General features: G+C 43.6%; 1 protein-coding gene across 2 annotated transcripts in view; it reads left to right on the plus strand.

The window, feature by feature from the left end:
- GOLM2 (golgi membrane protein 2) overlaps positions 1-19,774 on the plus strand; it is a 214,438-nt gene that overhangs the window by 77,895 nt on the left and 116,769 nt on the right. For both annotated transcript variants that reach the window (XM_053718468.1, XM_053718467.1), the window contains exon 3: positions 6,872-6,962. In XM_053718468.1, the coding sequence (XP_053574443.1) occupies positions 6,872-6,962 (91 nt within the window). The remainder of the gene's footprint in view (positions 1-6,871; positions 6,963-19,774) is intronic.

Below are 19,774 nucleotides of genomic sequence, written 5' to 3' on the forward strand. Positions count from 1 at the left end.
ATTAGAAGGTTTGCTTAAAAAGATGTTTGTTCAGCAGGGTTACCTTCTACAACCCATTTCATGCATTGTCCCTGTCACTACAGCCGCATATTTCTGGTTTGATGAACTGATTAAGGTGCTCGATAGTGACTCGCCTCCTTATGAGGAGATTATGGACAGAGTCAATACTCTCAAATTGGCTAATTCTTTCACTCTAGACGCCTCTTTGCAATTGGCTAAGTTAGCGGCTAAGAATTCTGGGTTTGCTATTGTGGCGCGCAGAGCGATTTGGTTGAAATCTTGGTCGGCTGATGCGTCTTCCAAGAACAAGCTACTAAACATTCCTTTCAAGGGGAAAACGCTGTTTGGTCCTGACTTGAAAGAGATTATCTCTGATATCACTGGGGGTAAGGGCCATGCCCTTCCTCAGGATCGGCCTTTCAAGGCAAAAAATAGACCTAATTTTCGTCCCTTTCGTAAAAACGGACCAGCCCAAGGTGCTACGTCCTCTAAGCAAGAAGGTAATACTTCTCAGGCCAAGCCAGCTTGGAGACCAATGCAAGGCTGGAACAAGGGAAAGCAGGCAAAGAAACCTGCCACTGCTACCAAGACAGCATGAAATATCGGCCCCCGATCCGGGACCGGATCTGGTGGGGGGCAGACTCTCTCTCTTCGCTCAGGCTTGGGCAAGAGATGTTCTGGATCCTTGGGCGCTAGAAATAGTCTCCCAGGGTTATCTTCTGGAATTCAAGGGACTTCCCCCAAGGGGAAGGTTCCACAGGTCTCAGTTGTCTTCAGACCACATAAAAAGACAGGCGTTCTTACTTTGCGTAGAAGACCTGTTAAAAATGGGAGTGATTCATCCTGTTCCATTGAGAGAACAAGGGATGGGGTTCTACTCCAATCTGTTCATAGTTCCCAAAAAAGAGGGAACATTCAGACCAATCCTAGATCTCAAGATCTTAAACAAATTTCTCAAGGTCCCATCTTTCAAGATGGAAACCATTCGAACTATCCTTCCTTCCATCCAGGAAGGTCAATTCATGACCACGGTGGATTTAAAGGATGCGTATCTACATATTCCTATCCACAAGGAACATCATCGGTTCCTAAGGTTTGCATTCTTGGACAAACATTACCAGTTCGTGGCGCTTCCTTTCGGATTAGCCACTGCTCCAAGGATTTTCACAAAGGTACTAGGGTCCCTTCTAGCTGTGCTAAGACCAAGGGGCATTGCAGTAGTACCTTACCTGGACGACATTCTGATTCAAGCGTCGTCCCTCCCTCGAGCAAAGGCTCACACGGACATCGTCCTGGCCTTTCTCAGATCGCACGGCTGGAAAGTGAACGTGGAAAAGAGTTCTCTATCCCCGTCAACAAGGGTTCCCTTCTTGGGAACAATTATAGACTCCTCAGAAATGAGGATTTTTCTAACAGAGGCCAGAAAGACAAAGCTCCTGGACTCTTGTCGAATACTTCATTCCGTTCCTCTTCCTTCCGTAGCTCAGTGCATGGAAGTGATCGGGTTGATGGTAGCGGCAATGGACATAGTTCCTTTTGCGCGCATTCATCTAAGACCGTTACAACTGTGCATGCTCAGTCAGTGGAATGGGGACTATACAGACTTGTCTCCAAAGATACAAGTAAATCAGAGGACCAGAGACTCACTCCGTTGGTGGCTGTCCCTGGACAACCTGTCACGAGGGATGACATTCCACAGACCAGAGTGGGTCATTGTCACGACCGACGCCAGTCTGATGGGCTGGGGCGCGGTCTGGGGATCCCTGAAAGCTCAGGGTCTTTGGTCTCGGGAAGAATCTCTTCTACCGATAAATATTCTGGAACTGAGAGCGATATTCAATGCTCTCAAGGCTTGGCCTCAGCTAGCGAGGACCAAGTTCATACGGTTTCAATCAGACAACATGACGACTGTTGCGTACATCAACCATCAGGGGGGAACAAGGAGTTCCCTAGCGATGGAAGAAGTGACCTAGATCATTCTATGGGCGGAGTCTCACTCCTGCCACCTGTCTGCTATCCACATCCCGGGAGTGGAAAATTGGGAAGCGGATTTTCTGAGTCGTCAGACATTGCATCCGGGGGAGTGGGAACTCCATCCGGAAATCTTTGCCCAAGTCACTCAACTTTGGGGCATTCCAGACATGGATCTGATGGCCTCTCGTCAGAACTTCAAAGTTCCTTGCTACGGGTCCAGATCCAGGGATCCCAAGGCGGCTCTAGTGGATGCACTAGTAGCACCTTGGACCTTCAAACTAGCTTATGTGTTCCCGCCGTTTCCTCTCATCCCCAGGCTGGTAGCCAGGATCAATCAGGAGAGGGCGTCGGTGATCTTGATAGCTCCTGCGTGGCCACGCAGGACTTGGTATGCAGATCTGGTGAATATGTCATCGGCTCCACCTTGGAAGCTACCTTTGAGACGAGACCTTCTTGTTCAGGGTCCGTTCGAACATCCGAATCTGGTTTCACTCCAGCTGACTGCTTGGAGATTGAACGCTTGATTTTATCGAAGCGAGGTTTCTCAGATTCTGTTATCGATACTCTTGTTCAGGCCAGAAAGCCTGTAACTAGAAAGATTTACCACAAAATTTGGAAAAAATATATCTGTTGGTGTGAATCTAAAGGATTCCCTTGGGACAAGGTTAAGATTCCTAGGATTCTATCCTTCCTTCAAGAAGGATTGGAAAAAGGATTATCGGCAAGTTCCCTGAAGGGACAGATTTCTGCCTTGTCGGTGTTACTTCACAAAAAACTGGCAGCTGTGCCAGATGTTCAAGCCTTTGTTCAGGCTCTGGTTAGAATCAAGCCTGTTTACAAACCTTTGACTCCTCCTTGGAGTCTCAATTTAGTTCTTTCAGTTCTTCAGGGGGTTCCGTTTGAACCCTTACATTCCGTTGATATTAAGTTATTATCTTGGAAAGTTTTGTTTTTAGTTGCAATTTCTTCTGCTAGAAGAGTTTCAGAATTATCTGCTCTGCAGTGTTCTCCTCCTTATCTGGTGTTCCATGCAGATAAGGTGGTTTTACGTACTAAACCTGGTTTTCTTCCAAAAGTTGTTTCTAACAAAAACATTAACCAGGAGATTATCGTACCTTCTCTGTGTCCGAAACCAGTTTCAAAGAAGGAACGCTTGTTGCACAATTTGGATGTTGTTCGCGCTCTAAAATTCTATTTAGATGCTACAAAGGATTTTAGACAAACATCTTCCCTGTTTGTTGTTTATTCAGGTAAAAGGAGAGGTCAAAAAGCAACTTCTACCTCTCTCTCTTTTTGGATTAAAAGCATCATCAGATTGGCTTACGAGACTGCCGGACGGCAGCCTCCCGAAAGAATCACGGCTCATTCCACTAGGGCTGTGGCTTCCACATGGGCCTTCAAGAACGAGGCTTCTGTTGATCAGATATGTAGGGCAGCGACTTGGTCTTCACTGCACACTTTTACCAAATTTTACAAGTTTGATACTTTTGCTTCTTCTGAGGCTATTTTTGGGAGAAAGGTTTTGCAAGCCGTGGTGCCTTCCATTTAGGTGACCTGATTTGCTCCCTCCCTTCATCCGTGTCCTAAAGCTTTGGTATTGGTTCCCACAAGTAAGGATGACGCCGTGGACCGGACACACCTATGTTGGAGAAAACAGAATTTATGTTTACCTGATAAATTTCTTTCTCCAACGGTGTGTCCGGTCCACGGCCCGCCCTGGTTTTTTTAATCAGGTCTGATAATTTATTTTCTTTAACTACAGTCACCACGGTACCATATGGTTTCTCCTATGCTATTATTCCTCCTTAACGTCGGTCGAATGACTGGGGTAGGCGGAGCCTAGGAGGGATCATGTGACCAGCTTTGCTGGGCTCTTTGCCATTTCCTGTTGGGGAAGAGAATATCCCACAAGTAAGGATGACGCCGTGGACCGGACACACCGTTGGAGAAAGAAATTTATCAGGTAAACATAAATTCTGTTTTTTTCACAATTTTAGGTTTCTCACTGAAATTATTTACAAACAGCTTGTGCTATTATGGCAGAAATTGTTGTAAAAGCTTCTCTGGGATCCCCTTTGTTCAGAAATAGCAGACTTCTATGGCTTTGGCGTTGCTTTTTGGTAATTAGAAGGCCGCTAAATGCTGCTGCGCACCATACGTTAATTATGCCCAGCAGTGAAGGGGTTAAATTGGGTAGCTTGTAGGGAGCTTGCAGGGTTAATTTTAGAGATTAGCCTCCCACCTGACACATCCCACCCCCTGATCCCTCCCAAACAGCTCTCTTCCCTCCCCCACCCCACAATTGTTCCCGCCATCTTAAGTACTGGCAGAAAGTCTGCCAGTACTAAATAAAAGAGGTGTTTTTTTTTTTTTTTTTTTTTTTAAATAAAAATAATAAAATATTTTAGCTGTGATGGACCCCTGCCTTAGCCCCAACCTCCCTGATCCCCCCTCCAGCTCTCTAACCCTCTCCCCTACCTAATTACCGCCATCTTGGGTACTGGCAGCTGTCTGCCAGTACCCAGTTTGGCCCCAAAAACCCCCCAAAAAGTATTTTTATTTTATTTTTAACTTAAAAACTATTTATGTAGTGTAGCAGCCCCCCCACAATACCCCCACCCCCTCCCCCTCCCAGATCCTTTTATATTTAATTTTTTTTTTTACCTTTTTCTCCCTTTCTGCCCTCATTCATTGGTGTCAGTGTGGCTAATGCGCGCACGTGCACACGCACGTGCATGTGCGCCCCGTGCATGCACCCATGCACATTAACATGCACACTCACCCCTCGTGCATGCGCGCGTGCATCGTGCGCGTGCGCACGCACCCTCACACCCGGACAGTCTGGCACCATCGCTACCGGTGCAGAGAGGGCCACAGAGTGGCTCTCTCTGCATCGGAGGCTTGTAAAGTGGTATTGCAGGATGCCTCCATATCGAGGCACCACTGCAATACCCTCAGAGCTGCTGGAAGCATTTGTGATCGCTTCCAGCACTCTGTTAGACAACTGACGTACCAGGTACGTCCATTGTCATTAACTGTTAGTTTTTGCATGACGTACCTGGTACGTCAGTTGTCATTAAGGGGTTAAGGGAGTTAGTATTAGGAAGGAGTTTAAAAAAAAGTTTGTTAAATGGTGGCATGAAATATACCAAAATGGGCCTAGATCAATACCTTGGGTTGTCTACGTAAAAAAAAAAAAATATATATATAGTTTTGATAGGTAAATATAAAAAGCAAAAAACAAACAAACAAGGCTCTATTTCTGTTTAAATGGAGTGATAGCAAAAATGCAAAAAAAAATTCCGGTATTTTGGGCAAGTTCTTCTGAGAAATTCCCAGTAGCGAAGAGGTTAATATGTTGCAAAAGACTTACTGCAGAATATTCAATGTATAGGAAATTATGCACTCCTTTTTATTTTTGTAACTGTTTTGCTCATCAAAACCATTATCTATTGTTCTCAAGAGTATGCCCATTTCTTTTTAGTAAACATAATCTAATAGTAAGGTATTGAAATACTAATTTAAATCTGGTAAATTCAAAGAGCAAAACCAATAATTTCAGATAGACAAATATAACTCTACCACTCCACTGAGAGGTTATTTTTCACTGTTATCTCATCTCATGTTTAGATAGCTTTTCTAGAGAGCACACAAACACATTCTTATTTTCAGTATAGGTGGTCATTTCAACAGACCGCTATTTCAAATATCAAAATAAAGGTAAATGAGCTATTTGTAAACTATTTAATAACACTCCAGCAGCTAAAATGTTATAATTTGGAACACATTAAAAGAGAGAAAAAAATTGATAGTACAATGTTCCTTCAAGAAGTTATCATAATCGTCACTTGGTTTTAACAAAAAATGGCTAATTTAAAGGGACAGTTTACACCAATTTCCATATAACTGCATGTCTTAGACACTACTATAAAGAATAATATGCACAGGTACTGATATAATAATCCAGTATAAAACCTTTTTTAAAAACTTACTTAGAAGCTCCCAGTTAGCACTGTTGATGGGGTTAGGTTGGGACACCCAGTAAAAGGGGCTGGGAACACAAGAAGAGCAGAACCCTGCCCCCCCCCCCTTTCCCTGCATAGGAAAAGACAGATTTAGACAAACAGGAGTCAGCAGGAGTTTTTGAACGCGTGTATACATCTGACATTTTGGGGCTTGGTTAGGAGTCTGAAAATCAGCACAATGTTATTAAAAAATAAGTAAAACTATACATTGTTACAAACACACTCCCAGTTGGGCTATATAAATGGATCATCTACAAAACATTTATGCAAAGAAAAATCTACAGTGTCCCCTGTAAGGATAATCTGTAAGTCTATACATATAGCAGAAGTGAACTTGGTTTTACTAAGAGAAATTAATCTCTCCTTTTTGTTAATTTTCCCCCCTTTCTGTTGTCATTCATCTTGCCTCTGCTTGTGATGCAGTGTAACAATGGCCAATCATATATTTCTCTTATTTAGGAATGTTACTAGTGTATAAACTGTTACATGTAGCAAGAGCTTGCTTCTGTTTAGTCTGTAAGGGAAGTCCTGCTAGCAGTAAATAAAGGATCAAACTGTTGTCTGGATATAAATCACAGACAGAGTAAACTCTTGCACATCCTCTGTGGGAGCTGGAGCCTCAGAAAGTGTGCATATAAAAATATTGTGCACAATCGGATAATAGAAAAAAATTGGAATATTTTTTTAATTGCATGCTGTATCGGAATCATTCTTTAGTGTCTCTTTAAATACAAACTAGCCATATTCATACCCCCCACTGTTATGTGGCAACTGATTAGAGTATTGGAATAGTGTTTGGTGTAAATTTCTGGAATTGCGTTGACTAATTTGTCTGTAATACCCTGTTTTCACTTATGTCCCTCTCTTCACAGAAAAGCTTGCTGAGCTACGTCAGGAGTTTATAAGAAAAGAAGATCAGCTACATACTTATCAAAATAACATCACCCTGCTTCAGGATGAGAGGTAAGAGAGGTGGGGATAGATTGATACATCTTTTTGTATGGAAAAAGCACTCGGCTCCATAGCATATTGTATCACTGATCACTCGGCTCTCTCTAATGCAATCAACACATGACATTTATTCTATCACAATGGTTTCCCATTGTTTTGGGAAACTTGGGTATTTCTCAAGGTAACAAAATTCCCCCAATCCCCTTCCTTCATATCTACACCAGTGATTAAAAATTGGTGCCAAACAAATTTTCACCGATTAGAAATACTGCCTATTTCTTCTGTTATGTGTGATCAGTCCACGGGTCATCATTACTTCTGGGATATAACTCCTCCCCAACAGGAAATGCAAGAGGATTCACCCAGCAGAGCTGATATAGCTCCTCCCCTCTACGTCAGTCCCAGTCATTCTCTTGCACCCAACGACTAGATAGGATGTGTGAGAGGACTATGGTGATTATACTTAGTTTTTATGACTTCAATCAAAAGTTTGTTATTTTACAATAGCACCGGAGCGTGTTATTACTTCTCTGGCAGAGTTTGAAGAAGAATCTACCAGAGTTTTTTACTATGATTTTAACCGGAGTAGTTAAGATCATATTGCTGTTCTCGGCCATCTGAGGGAGGTAAAGGCTTCAGATCAGGGGACAGCGGGCAGATGAATCTGCATTGAGGTATGTAGCAGTTTTTATTTTCTGAATGGAATTGATGAGAAAATTCTGCTATACCGCTATAATGACATGTATGTATACACTTCAGTATTCTGGGAATGGTATTTCACCGGAACTACTCTGTTAAAGGTCACTAATCCTTTTAATAAATATTATCATGTTAAACGTTTTTGCTGGAATGTAGAATCGTTTACATTGCTGAGGTACTGAGTGAATAAATGTTTGGGCATTATTTTCCACTTGGCAGTTGTCTGCTTTAAATTGTGACAGTTTCGTTTCTCCTCACTGCTGTGTGTGAGAGGGAGGGGCCGTTTTTGGCGCTCTTTTGCTACGCATCAAAAATTTCCAGTCAGCTACTATTATATTTCCTGCATGATCCGGTTCACTGTCAGATCTCAGGGGTCTTCAAACTTCTTTGAAGGGAGGTACATTCTCTCAGCAGAGCTGTGAGAATTTTATATTGACTGTGAATAAAAACGTTACTCTATAATTTTTTATGTCAAATTTAGTTATTGTTATTTACTAATGGGAACAAACCTTTGCTAAAAGTTGTGTTATTTTAAAGTTGATGCTATAACTGTTTTTCAGTTCATTATCTCAACTGTCATTTAATCGTTTAAGTACCTCTTTGAGGCACAGTACGTTTTTGCTAAAAAAGATTATAACCAGGTTGCAAGTTATTGCTAGTGTGTTAAACATGTCTGACTCAGAGGAAGATATCTGTGTCATTTGTTCCAATGCCAAGGTGGAGCCCAATAGAAATTTATGTACTAACTGTATTGATGCTACTTTAAATAAAAGTCAATCTGTACAATGTGAACAAATTTCACCAAACTGCGAGGGGAGAGTTATGCCGACTAACTCGCCTCACGCGGCAGTACCTGCATCTCCCGACCGGGAGGTGCGTGATATTATGGCGCCTAATACATCTGGGCGGCCATTACAGATAACATTACATGATATGGCTACTGTTATGACTGAAGTTTTGTCTAAATTACCAGAACTAAGAGGCAAGCGTGATCACTCTGGGGTGAGAACAGAGTGCGCTGACAATACTAGGGCCATGTCTGATACTGCGTCACAGCTTGCAGAGCATGAGGACGGAGAGCTTCATTCTGTGGGTGACGGTTCTGATCCAAACAGATTGGATTCAGATATTTCAAATTTTAAATTTAAATTGGAGAACCTCCGTGTTTTACTAGGGGAGGTCTTAGCAGCTCTCAATGATTGTAACACCGTTGCAATACCAGAGAAACTGTGTAGGTTGGATAAATACTTTGCGGTACCGGCGAGTACTGACGTTTTTCCTATACCTAAGAGATTAACTGAAATTGTTACTAAGGAGTGGGATAGACCCGGTGTGCCGTTCTCACCCCCTCCAATATTTAGAAAGATGTTTCCAATAGACGCCACCACTCGGGACTTATGGCAAACGGTCCCTAAGGTGGAGGGAGCAGTTTCTACTTTAGCTAAGCGTACCACTATCCCGGTGGAGGATAGCTGTGCTTTTTCAGATCCAATGGATAAAAAATTAGAGGGTTACCTTAAGAAAATGTTTGTTCAACAAGGTTTTATATTGCAACCCCTTGCATGTATCGCGCCGATTACGGCTGCGGCAGCATTTTGGATTGAGTCTCTGGAAGAGAACCTTAGTTCATCTACGCTAGACGACATTATGGACAGGCTTAGAGTCCTTAAACTAGCTAATTCATTCATTTCGGAGGCCGTAGTACATTTAACCAAACTTACGGCTAAGAACTCTGGATTCGCCATACAGGCACGTAGAGCACTGTGGCTAAAATCCTGGTCAGCTGATGTTACTTCTAAGTCCAAATTACTTAATATACCTTTCAAGGGGCAGTCTTTATTTGGGCCCGGTTTGAAAGAAATTATCGCTGACATTACAGGAGGTAAGGGCCACGCCCTACCTCAAGACAAAGCCAAAGCTAAGGCTAGACAGTCTAATTTTCGTCCCTTTCGGAATTTCAAAACAGGAGCAGCGTCAACCTCCACTGCACCAAAACAGGAAGGAGCTGTTGCTCGTTACAGGCAAGGCTGGAAACCTAACCAGTCCTGGAATAAGGGCAAACAGGCCAGGAAACCTGCTGCTGCCCCAAAGACAGCATGAACCGAGAGCCCCCGATCCGGGACCGGATCTAGTGGGGGGCAGACTTTCTCTCTTCGCCCAGGCCTGGGCAAGAGATGTTCAGGATCCCTGGGCGCTGGAGATCATATCTCAGGGATTCCTTCTAGACTTCAAATTATCTCCCCCAAAAGGGAGATTTCATCTGTCAAGGTTGTCAACAAACCAGATAAAGAAAGAAGCGTTTCTACGCTGTGTACAAGATCTGTTATTAATGGGAGTGATCCATCCAGTTCCGCGGTCGGAACAAGGACAAGGGTTCTACTCAAACCTGTTTGTGGTTCCCAAAAAAGAGGGAACTTTCAGGCCAATCTTAGATTTAAAGATTCTAAACAATTCCTAAGAGTTCCATCGTTCAAAATGGAAACTATTCGGACAATCTTACCTATGATCCAAAGGGGTCAGTACATGACCACAGTGGATTTAAAAGATGCTTATCTTCACATACCGATTCACAAAGATCATCAACGGTATCTACGGTTTGCCTTCCTAGACAGGCACTACCAGTTTGTAGCTCTTCCATTCGGATTGGCTACGGCCCCAAGAATCTTCACAAAGGTTCAGGGTGCCCTTCTGGCGGTACTAAGACCGCGAGGGATTTCGGTAGCTCCGTACCTAGACGACATTCTAATACAAGCTTCAAGCTTTCAAACTGCCAAGTCTCATACAGAGTTAGTTCTGGCATTTCTAAGGTCGCATGGATGGAAAGTGAACGAAAAGAAGAGTTCTCTTTTTCCTCTCACAAGAGTTCCATTCTTGGGGACTCTTATAGATTCTGTAGAAATGAAGATTTACCTGACAGAAGACAGGTTAACAAAGCTTCAAGATGCATGCCGTGTCCTTCATTCCATTCAACACCCGTCAGTAGCTCAATGCATGGAGGTGATCGACTTAATGGTAGCGGCAATGGACATAGTACCTTTTGCACGCCTACACCTCAGACCGCTGCAATTGTGCATGCTAAGTCAGTGGAATGGGGATTACTCAGATTTGTCCCCTACCCTGAATCTGAATCAAGAGACCAGAAATTCTCTTCTATGGTGGCTTTATCGGCCACACCTGTCCAGGGGGATGCCATTCAGCAGGCCAGACTGGACAATCGTAACAACAGACGCCAGCCTGCTAGGTTGGGGCGCTGTCTGGAATTCTCTGAAGACTCAGGGATTATGGAATCAGGAGGAGAGTCTCCTTCCAATAAACATTCTGGAATTGAGGGCAGTTCTCAATGCCCTTCTGGCTTGGCCCCAATTAACAACTCAGGGGTTCATCAGGTTTCAGTCGGACAATATCACGACTGTAGCTTACATCAACCATCAGGGAGGGACAAGAAGCTCCCTAGCAATGATGGAAGTATCAAAGATAATTCGCTGGGCAGAGTCTCACTCTTGCCACCTGTCAGCAATCCACATCCCGGGAGTGGAGAACTGGGAGGCGGATTTCTTGAGTCGCCAGACTTTTCATCCGGGAGAGTGGGAACTTCATCCGGAGATCTTTGCCCAAATACTTCGACGTTGGGGCAAACCAGAGATAGATCTCATGGCGTCTCGCCAGAACGCCAAACTTCCTCACTACGGGTCCAGATCCAGGGATCCGGGAGCGGTTCTGATAGATGCTTTGACAGCACCTTGGAACTTCGGGATGGCTTATGTGTTTCCACCCTTCCCGCTGCTTCCTCGATTGATTGCGAAAATCAAACAGGAGAGAGCATCAGTGATTCTAATAGCACCTGCATGGCCACGCAGGACTTGGTATGCAGATCTAGTGGACATGTCATCCTGTCCACCTTGGTCTCTACCTCTAAGACAGGACCTTCTGATACAGGGTCCATTCAAACATCAAAATCTAACTTCTCTGAAACTGACTGCTTGGAAATTGAACGCTTGATTTTATCAAAGCGTGGTTTTTCTGAGTCGGTTATTGATACCCTGATCCAGGCTAGGAAGCCTGTTACCAGGAAGATTTACCATAAAATATGGCGTAAATACCTATACTGGTGCAAATCCAAACGTTACTCCTGGAGTAAGGTTAGGATCCCTAGGATATTGTCTTTTCTACAAGAAGGTTTAGAAAAGGGTTTATCGGCTAGTTCATTAAAGGGACAGATTTCAGCTCTGTCCATCTTGTTACACAGGCGTCTGTCAGAAAATCCAGACGTCCAGGCCTTTTGTCAGGCTTTAGCTAGGATCAAGCCTGTGTTTAAAGCCGTTGCTCCGCCATGGAGTTTAAACTTAGTTCTTAACGTTTTACAAGGTGTTCCATTTGAACCCCTTCATTCCATTGATATAAAATTGTTATCTTGGAAAGTTCTGTTTTTAATGGCTATTTCCTCGGCTCGTAGAGTCTCTGAGTTATCAGCATTACATTGTGATTCTCCTTATCTGATTTTTCACTCAGATAAGGTAGTTCTGCGTACTAAACCTGGGTTCTTACCTAAGGTAGTTACTAACAGGAATATCAATCAAGAGATTGTCGTTCCATCCTTGTGTCCAAATCCTTCTTCAAAGAAGGAACGTCTTCTACACAATCTGGATGTAGTTCGTGCCCTCAAGTTCTACTTGCAGGCAACTAAAGATTTTCGCCAAACTTCTTCCCTGTTTGTCGTTTATTCTGGACAGAGGAGAGGTCAAAAAGCTTCTACTACCTCTCTCTCGTTTTGGCTTCGTAGCATAATACGTTTAGCCTATGAGACTGCTGGACAGCAGCCTCCTGAAAGAATTACAGCTCACTCCACTAGAGCTGTGGCTTCCACTTGGGCCTTTAAGAATGAGGCCTCTGTTGAACAGATTTGCAAGGCTGCAACTTGGTCTTCGCTTCATACTTTTTCCAAATTTTACAAATTTGACACTTTTGCTTCTTCGGAGGCTATTTTTGGGAGAAAGGTTCTTCAGGCAGTGGTTCCTTCTGTATAATGAGCCTGCCTATCCCTCCCGTCATCCGTGTACTTTTGCTTTGGTATTGGTATCCCAGAAGTAATGATGACCCGTGGACTGATCACACATAACAGAAGAAAACATAATTTATGCTTACCTGATAAATTCCTTTCTTCTGTTGTGTGATCAGTCCACGGCCCGCCCTGTTTTTAAGGCAGGTAAATATCTTTTAAATTATACTCCAGTCACCACTTCACCCTTGGTTACTCCTTTCTCGTTGATTCTTGGTCGAATGACTGGGACTGACGTAGAGGGGAGGAGCTATATCAGCTCTGCTGGGTGAATCCTCTTGCATTTCCTGTTGGGGAGGAGTTATATCCCAGAAGTAATGATGACCCGTGGACTGATCACACAACAGAAGAAAGGAATTTATCAGGTAAGCATAAATTATGTTTTATGTAACTCCCTTAGGTTACACTGCCATCTAGTGGACAACCCACCAATATGCAGTTTTTTTTTCTTCTATTATTATTATATATTTTTTTCATACTATAAGGTTAAAATAAATCATTGGTTAAAACTTGGCCACCAATAACAACCAAATAATATTAACTTATATACTAATATTACACCAATGGACAAATACAAAATCTTATAATTAAAGGAAACAAGTCCAAAGGTGTATAAACCCCTAGCATACACTGTGTCTAGCTGAAATATCCACTAAGCTTCCTTTTGTAATAAGGTGTTTTTATTATTTTATTTATTATAGTCTCATTAACTGCCTGGGTCTCCTTACTATGTTGGATACAGGTATACATATTAGACACATCCTATTGTAACAAATAACCTTTCAACTTCACATTGTCCCAAGTCTTTCAGTCTCAATAAAGTGTCTAGAATCCCTTAAAAAAGAATGTATTTTCTTCATACTGTCTTGTAGTTAACCATCAATGTGTTTAGCTACCGTTTTACTTAAATAATCCATTACCATTATTATTAGCCTCCCTGGAGGGGGGGTCTTCCTGGGATTTCTGTATTTTAGGCACTACACAGAATACTGGCATTTTAGAGTAATCAGTGGTCACTATATCCCTTATTTCCACTCAGTTTTCTTAAAGTTTAATTTTATTTCTGATGGTACTTTCATACTATCTGCAAGGTTTTTCTAAACTTACTTGTGAAAAATGGTGATACTCTTAATCTTTGGTGGGGGTTTAAAATTCCCTTTTCTTTCTAATGACACGGTGAGTCCACGGATCATCTCCAATTACTATTGGGAATATCCCTCCTGGCCAGCAGGAGGAGGCAAAGAGCACCACAGCAAAGCGGTTAAATACCACCTCCCTTCCCTCCAACCCCAGTCATTCTCTTTGTCTACGCTAAAAACAAGTAGGTGGTAAAGTTTAGGTGTCTGAGAGAAGATTCTTCAATCAAGATTTTATTATTTTGAAGCAGAGCAAGATTGTCCTGCTTCCTCCAGGGGTTTAGCCGTATCCCATGTCAGTCTCTTCAGTAGAGCAGTGGGTGGGGGCTTTTAAGCAATTGGAAACTTGTGGGGTATAATCCTCACTGCGCCTCCCAAATATTTGTTGCTGCCCTATCCTGAAAGCCAGATTAGGATTATTCAGCCTTTCCTATTTTTCCCACGGGTCCATGTGAGGGAGAGTACCTCTCATACCATGTGAGCTTCCCTGTTGCCGGGCAGATTGTTCTTCAGGTAAGTGCCTAATTTTAATTTCTTATGAAGAATGTGGCACTTTTTCAGTTAAGCCTGTTTTTGGGACACTAACAATCCTATTTGGGGTTAATAGGATTTTAGTAGGCAGTGTGTGCAGGCACTGGGGACGTATAATCTTTTGGAGAGAGGCTCTGATTTAGTTTATTGTTCCAGTTCTGAAGGCTCAGACATGGTTAATTCCGGACCTTGTGGGACAGAGTCAGTGTTTTTTTGTTGTGTTTTTTTTTTTACTACGGAGATTATGCAACGGCTCTGGCATTGATAATAATGGCGGCCGGCTTCTTTCTAGTTAGGTTACACCCACGAATTGGAATGGCGGGCTTCTGAAGCGGCAGTTTAATGTTGCGCGCCTTTCCGGAGCTCTTCCTGTTAGTTCCGGTCCAGAGTGTGTTGCTGCGCCTCTGCTTAAAGTGTTATATCGTAGCCGTTACATTACAGGGATAGACTTTTTGAATCTGAGCCATCATTAGCTAAGGCGGATGCTGTTCAGGGGTCCCCTGTTCAAGATATGCTGCAGCTTTCTCCTCAAGTGTCCCAAACATTATTGTCCACACATGCAGTGCCCTGCGTTTCCTCTCACACTCCAATTGGAGTTACCTTGCAAGACATTGCTACCCACATATCCTCTGCGGTAACTGATGCGCTGTCTGCTTTTTCATGCTACAGGGAAAGTGCAAGAGGAAATGTAAAGAATCAATGAGTAAGGTTTCTGACACAGTCGTGGCTATTCCGAATGTTCCCTCCCAGAAATATGAGGAGGAAGATACTTCGGTAGCATCTGAGGGGGAAATCTCAGATTCAGACAGTGTGTAATTCCTTCTTCTGATGCTGAATTTGTAATCCTTCAAGTTTAAGCTGGAACACCTCCATTTGTTACTCAAGGAGGTTTTGGCCACCTTGGATGACTCTGACATGACCGTCGTAGTCAATCCTAAGAAGTCTAGTAAGCTAAACAAATACTTTGACATTCCTTCCTCGGTGGAGGTTTTTCCGGTACCAGACCGCACTACAGAGATTATTGCCTGGGAATGGGAGAGACCTGGTATCCCTTTTTCTCCATCCCCAATTTTTAAGAAGATGTTTCCAATAGCTGACTCTATCAAGGAGTCTTGGCAGACAGTCCCCAAGGTGGAAGGGGCAGTTTCCACTTTGGCTAAGAGAACCACTATTCCCATAGAGGATAGCTGTTCCTTTAAGGACCCTATGGATAAGAAGTTGGAAGGGTTACTTAAAAAGATGTATTTACAATGGCAACCTGCGGTGTGTATTGCTACCGTTACCAGTGCGTTGGCATACTGGTTTGATGCGTTGTCTGATTCTTTTCAGACAGATACTCCCCTTGAGGAGATCCAGGATAGGATCAAGGCTCTTAAGTTGGCCAATTCCTTTATTACGGATGCTTCCCTACAAGTTAAGTTGGGAGCAAAGATTTTTAGTTTTGCAGTACTGGCCCGCAGAGCCTTATTGTTGAAATCATGGTCTGCGGATGTGTAGTCGGAGTCTAAGCTTTTGGCGATTCCCTACAAGGGTAAGATCTTGTTTGGGCCAGGCTTGGCTGAAATTATTTCAGACATTAAGAGATGTAAGGGTCATTTCCTACCTCAGGATAAGAGGAATAAGCAGAAGGGACAGTCCAAGCCTTCCTGGAGGTCCAACCTGTCTTGGAACAAGGGGAAGCAATCTAAGAAGCCCGTTAGTGACTCAGTCAGCATGAATGGTCTGCCCCCGATCTGGGACTGGATCTTGTGGGGGGGGGGGGGCAGACTTTTTCTTTGCTCAGGCCTGGGTTCGGGATGTTCCGGATCCCTGGGCAGTGGACATAGTACCCTAGGGATACAAACTAGAGTTCAAGACCTTTCCTTCCAAGGGCAGGTTTCTGCTCTCAAGATTAGCTGTAGACCAGATAAAAAGAGAGGCGTTCTTACACTGTGTCCGGGACCTTTCCGACCTGGGAGTGATAGTTCCTGTTCCAATTCAGTAACAAGGTCTGGGATTTTACTCCAATCTGTTTGTGGTTCCCAAAAAAGAGGGAACTTTCAGACCTATTTTAGACCTCAAAAGTCTAAACCAGTTCCTCAGAGTACCGTCCTTCAAGATGGAAACTATTCGTTCCATTCTTCCCTTGGTTCAAGAGGGTCAATTCATGACAACAGTGGATTTAAAGGATGCGTACCTGCATGTCCCCATCCACAGGGATCATCACAATTTTCTGAGGTTTGCTTTTCTAGACAAACACTTCCAGTTTGTGGCTCTTCCATTCGACCTTGCCACAGCTCCCAGAATGTTTTCAAATGTCCAGGGATCCCTGTTGGCCGTGCTCCGGTTGCGGGGTATTGCAGTGATGCCTTATCTGGACGACATTCTAGGTCAGGTGCCATCCTTTCAACAATTGAACTCGCACACGGAGATGTTATCTTTCCTGCGTTCTCACGCATGGAAGGTGAACTTGGGAAAGAGTTCCTTGATCCCAACTACAAGGGTAGTGTTCTTGGGGAAAAATAATAGATTCCTTATCAATGAAGATATTTCTGACAGAGGTAAGAAAATCAAAGATTTTCGACTCGTGTCTGGCCTTTCAGTCCTCTCCTCGGCCGTCAGTGGTTTAATGTATGGAGGTGATCGGTCTGATGATAGCTGCCATGGACATCATTCTGTTTGCCCGGTTCCATCTCAGACCTCTGCATTTATGCATGCTCAGACAATTGAACAGGGATTATGCGGATCTGTCCCCGCGATTACATCTGGCTCTGGCGACGAGATTCTCTTCTTTGGTGGTTGTCTCAGGAACATCTCTCCCAGGGAACCTGCTTCCGCAAACCCACCTGGGTGATTGTGACAACGGACGCCAGCCTGCTGGGATGGGGAGCAGTCTGGGGCTCACTAAAGGCTCATAGACTCAGGAGTCGTCTGTTCTCCCCATAAACATCCTAGAGCTGAGGGCAAACTTCTGGCTTGGCCTCAGTTAGCTTCAGCCTGGTTTATCAGGTTCCAGTCGGACAACATAACTTCAGTAGCTTACTTCACCTATCAGGGAGGAACTTGGAGTTCCTTGGTCATGACAGAGGTAGCCAAAATTATTCAGTGAGCAGACAGACCTTTCACCCGGGGGAGTGGGAAGTCCATCCGGAGGTGTTTTTCAATTTGATTCTCAAATGGGGACAGCCAGAGCTGGATCTCATGGCATCTCGACAGAATGCCAAGCTCCCGAGGTATGGCTCTGGCGGTTCCTTGGAACTTCAGTCTAACATACCTATTTCCTCCGGTCCCTCTCCTTCCACGGGTCATTGTTCGAATCAAACAGGAGAGGGCGTTGGTGATCCTCATTGCACCGGCGTGGCCTTGCAGGATCTGGTATGCAGACCTAGTGGAGATGTTGTCTCGTCCACCTTGGAGACTTCCATTGAGGAAGGACCTTCTACTTCAAGGGCCCTTCCTTCATCCAAATCTCGTTTCTCTGAAGCTGACTGTCAGGGTGCCAGGAATCAGACTGAGACAAGAAGTGCAAAAAGAATCGCACCTTTTATTAATAGCAAAAAATAATAAAAAGTCAACAAGCCAGGAATCAAAACCAGAACTGGTAGTCAGACGAGCCGAGTCAGGAGCCAAAGCGAGTAGTCAGGAACCAGGAGGGACGTTGGACAGCCAGGTAATACACAGGAGCTCTCACAAACAGGTCTGAGACAACGCAAGGGCAAATCATACTAAACAGGGGCCCTTTAAATAATAAGTGATGACATTACAATTCTGAGACTGCATCCTGTCTCACACTGATGATGTACACCAGTCTGGCCATAAAAGGAAGTGCAGGAAATGAGCAGCATCACACAGTATGCACCAGAGTCAGGAAGAGAGGTGAGTAAAATGGCTGCCAGCAGCACATGGCAAACAGATCAGGGAAAAACCCTGACACTGACTGCTTGGAGATTGAACGCTTAATTCTATCTAAGCGTGGCTTTTCTGAGTCGGTCATTGAGACCATTATTCAGGCTTGTAAGCCTGTTACCAGAAAGATTTACTATAAGATATGGCGTAAATATCTGTATTAGTGTGAATCCAGAGTTTACTCTTGGAGTAGAGTTTGGATTCTTAGAATTTTGTCTTTTCTCCAGGAGGGTCTGGAGAAGGGATTATCTGCTAGTACCTTGGAGGGTCAAATTTCTGCCTTATCTATATTGTTGCATAAACGTCTGGCGGACATGCCAGATGTGCAATCCTTCTGTCAGGCCTTGGTCAGAATCAGGCCTGTGTTCAAACCTGTTACTCCTCCCTGGAGTCTTAACCTTGTTCTTAAAGTTCTTCAACAGGCTCTGTTTGAGCCTATGCATTCTTTAGATATTAAGATGTTATCTTGGAAAGTTTTGTTTCTTATTGCAATTTCTTCTGCTTGTAGGGTCTCTGAGCTCTCGGCGTTGCAGTATGAATCCCCTTACCTTATTTTTCATTCGGATAAGGTAGTTCTGCGTACTAAGTTAGGGTTCCTCCCTAAAGTGGTTTCGGATAGGAACATTAATCAAGAAATCGTTGTTCCTTCTTTGTGTCCTAACCCTTCTTCTCATAAGGAGCGTTTGCTGCACAACCTAGATGTGGTGCGTGCATTGAAATACTGTTTGCAGGCGACTAAGGATTTCCACCAGTCTTCTGCTTTGTCGATTTTTCTGGAAAACGCAAGGGTCATAAAGCTACGGCTACTTCTCTTTCCTTGTGGCTGAAGAGTATAATTTGCTTGGCCTATGAAACTGCTGGACAGCAGCCTACTGAGAGGGTCATGGCTCATTCGAGGGCTGTTTCTTCTTCCTGGGCATTCAAAAATGAAGCTTCTGTGGAACAGATTTGCAAGGCTGCAACTTAGTCCTCTCTACACACTTTTTCAAAATTCGATAAATTTGATACTTTTGCCTCAGCTGAGGCTTCTTTTGGGCAAAAGGTTCTTCAAGCAGTGGTGCCTTCTGTTTAGGTTTCCTGTCTTTGTCCCTCCCTTATCTGTGTCCTCTAGCTTGGGTATTGATTACCAATAGTAATTAGAGATGATCCGTGGACTCACCGTGTCATTAGAAAGAAAACAAAATTTATACTTACCTGATAAACGTATTTATTTCTTGACACGGTGAGTCCATGGCCCGCCCTGTATTTTTACAGACAGTTTTTTCCTTGTTTTATAAAACTCGGGCACCTCTGCACCTTGTGTTACTTCCTTTCTCTCTTTTTCCTTCGGTCAAATGACTGACTGGGGTTGGAGGGAAGGGAGGTGATATTTAACAGCTTTGCTGTGGTGCTCTTTGCCGCCTCCTGCTGGCCAGAAGTGATATTCCCAATAGTAATTAGAAATGATCCGTGGACTCACCGTGTCAAGATATAAATACATTTATCAGGTAAGCATAAATTTAGTTTTAGATGATACA

The sequence above is a fragment of the Bombina bombina genome, chromosome 6, assembly GCF_027579735.1.
Source record: "Bombina bombina isolate aBomBom1 chromosome 6, aBomBom1.pri, whole genome shotgun sequence".
Classification (NCBI taxonomy): domain Eukaryota; kingdom Metazoa; phylum Chordata; class Amphibia; order Anura; family Bombinatoridae; genus Bombina; species Bombina bombina.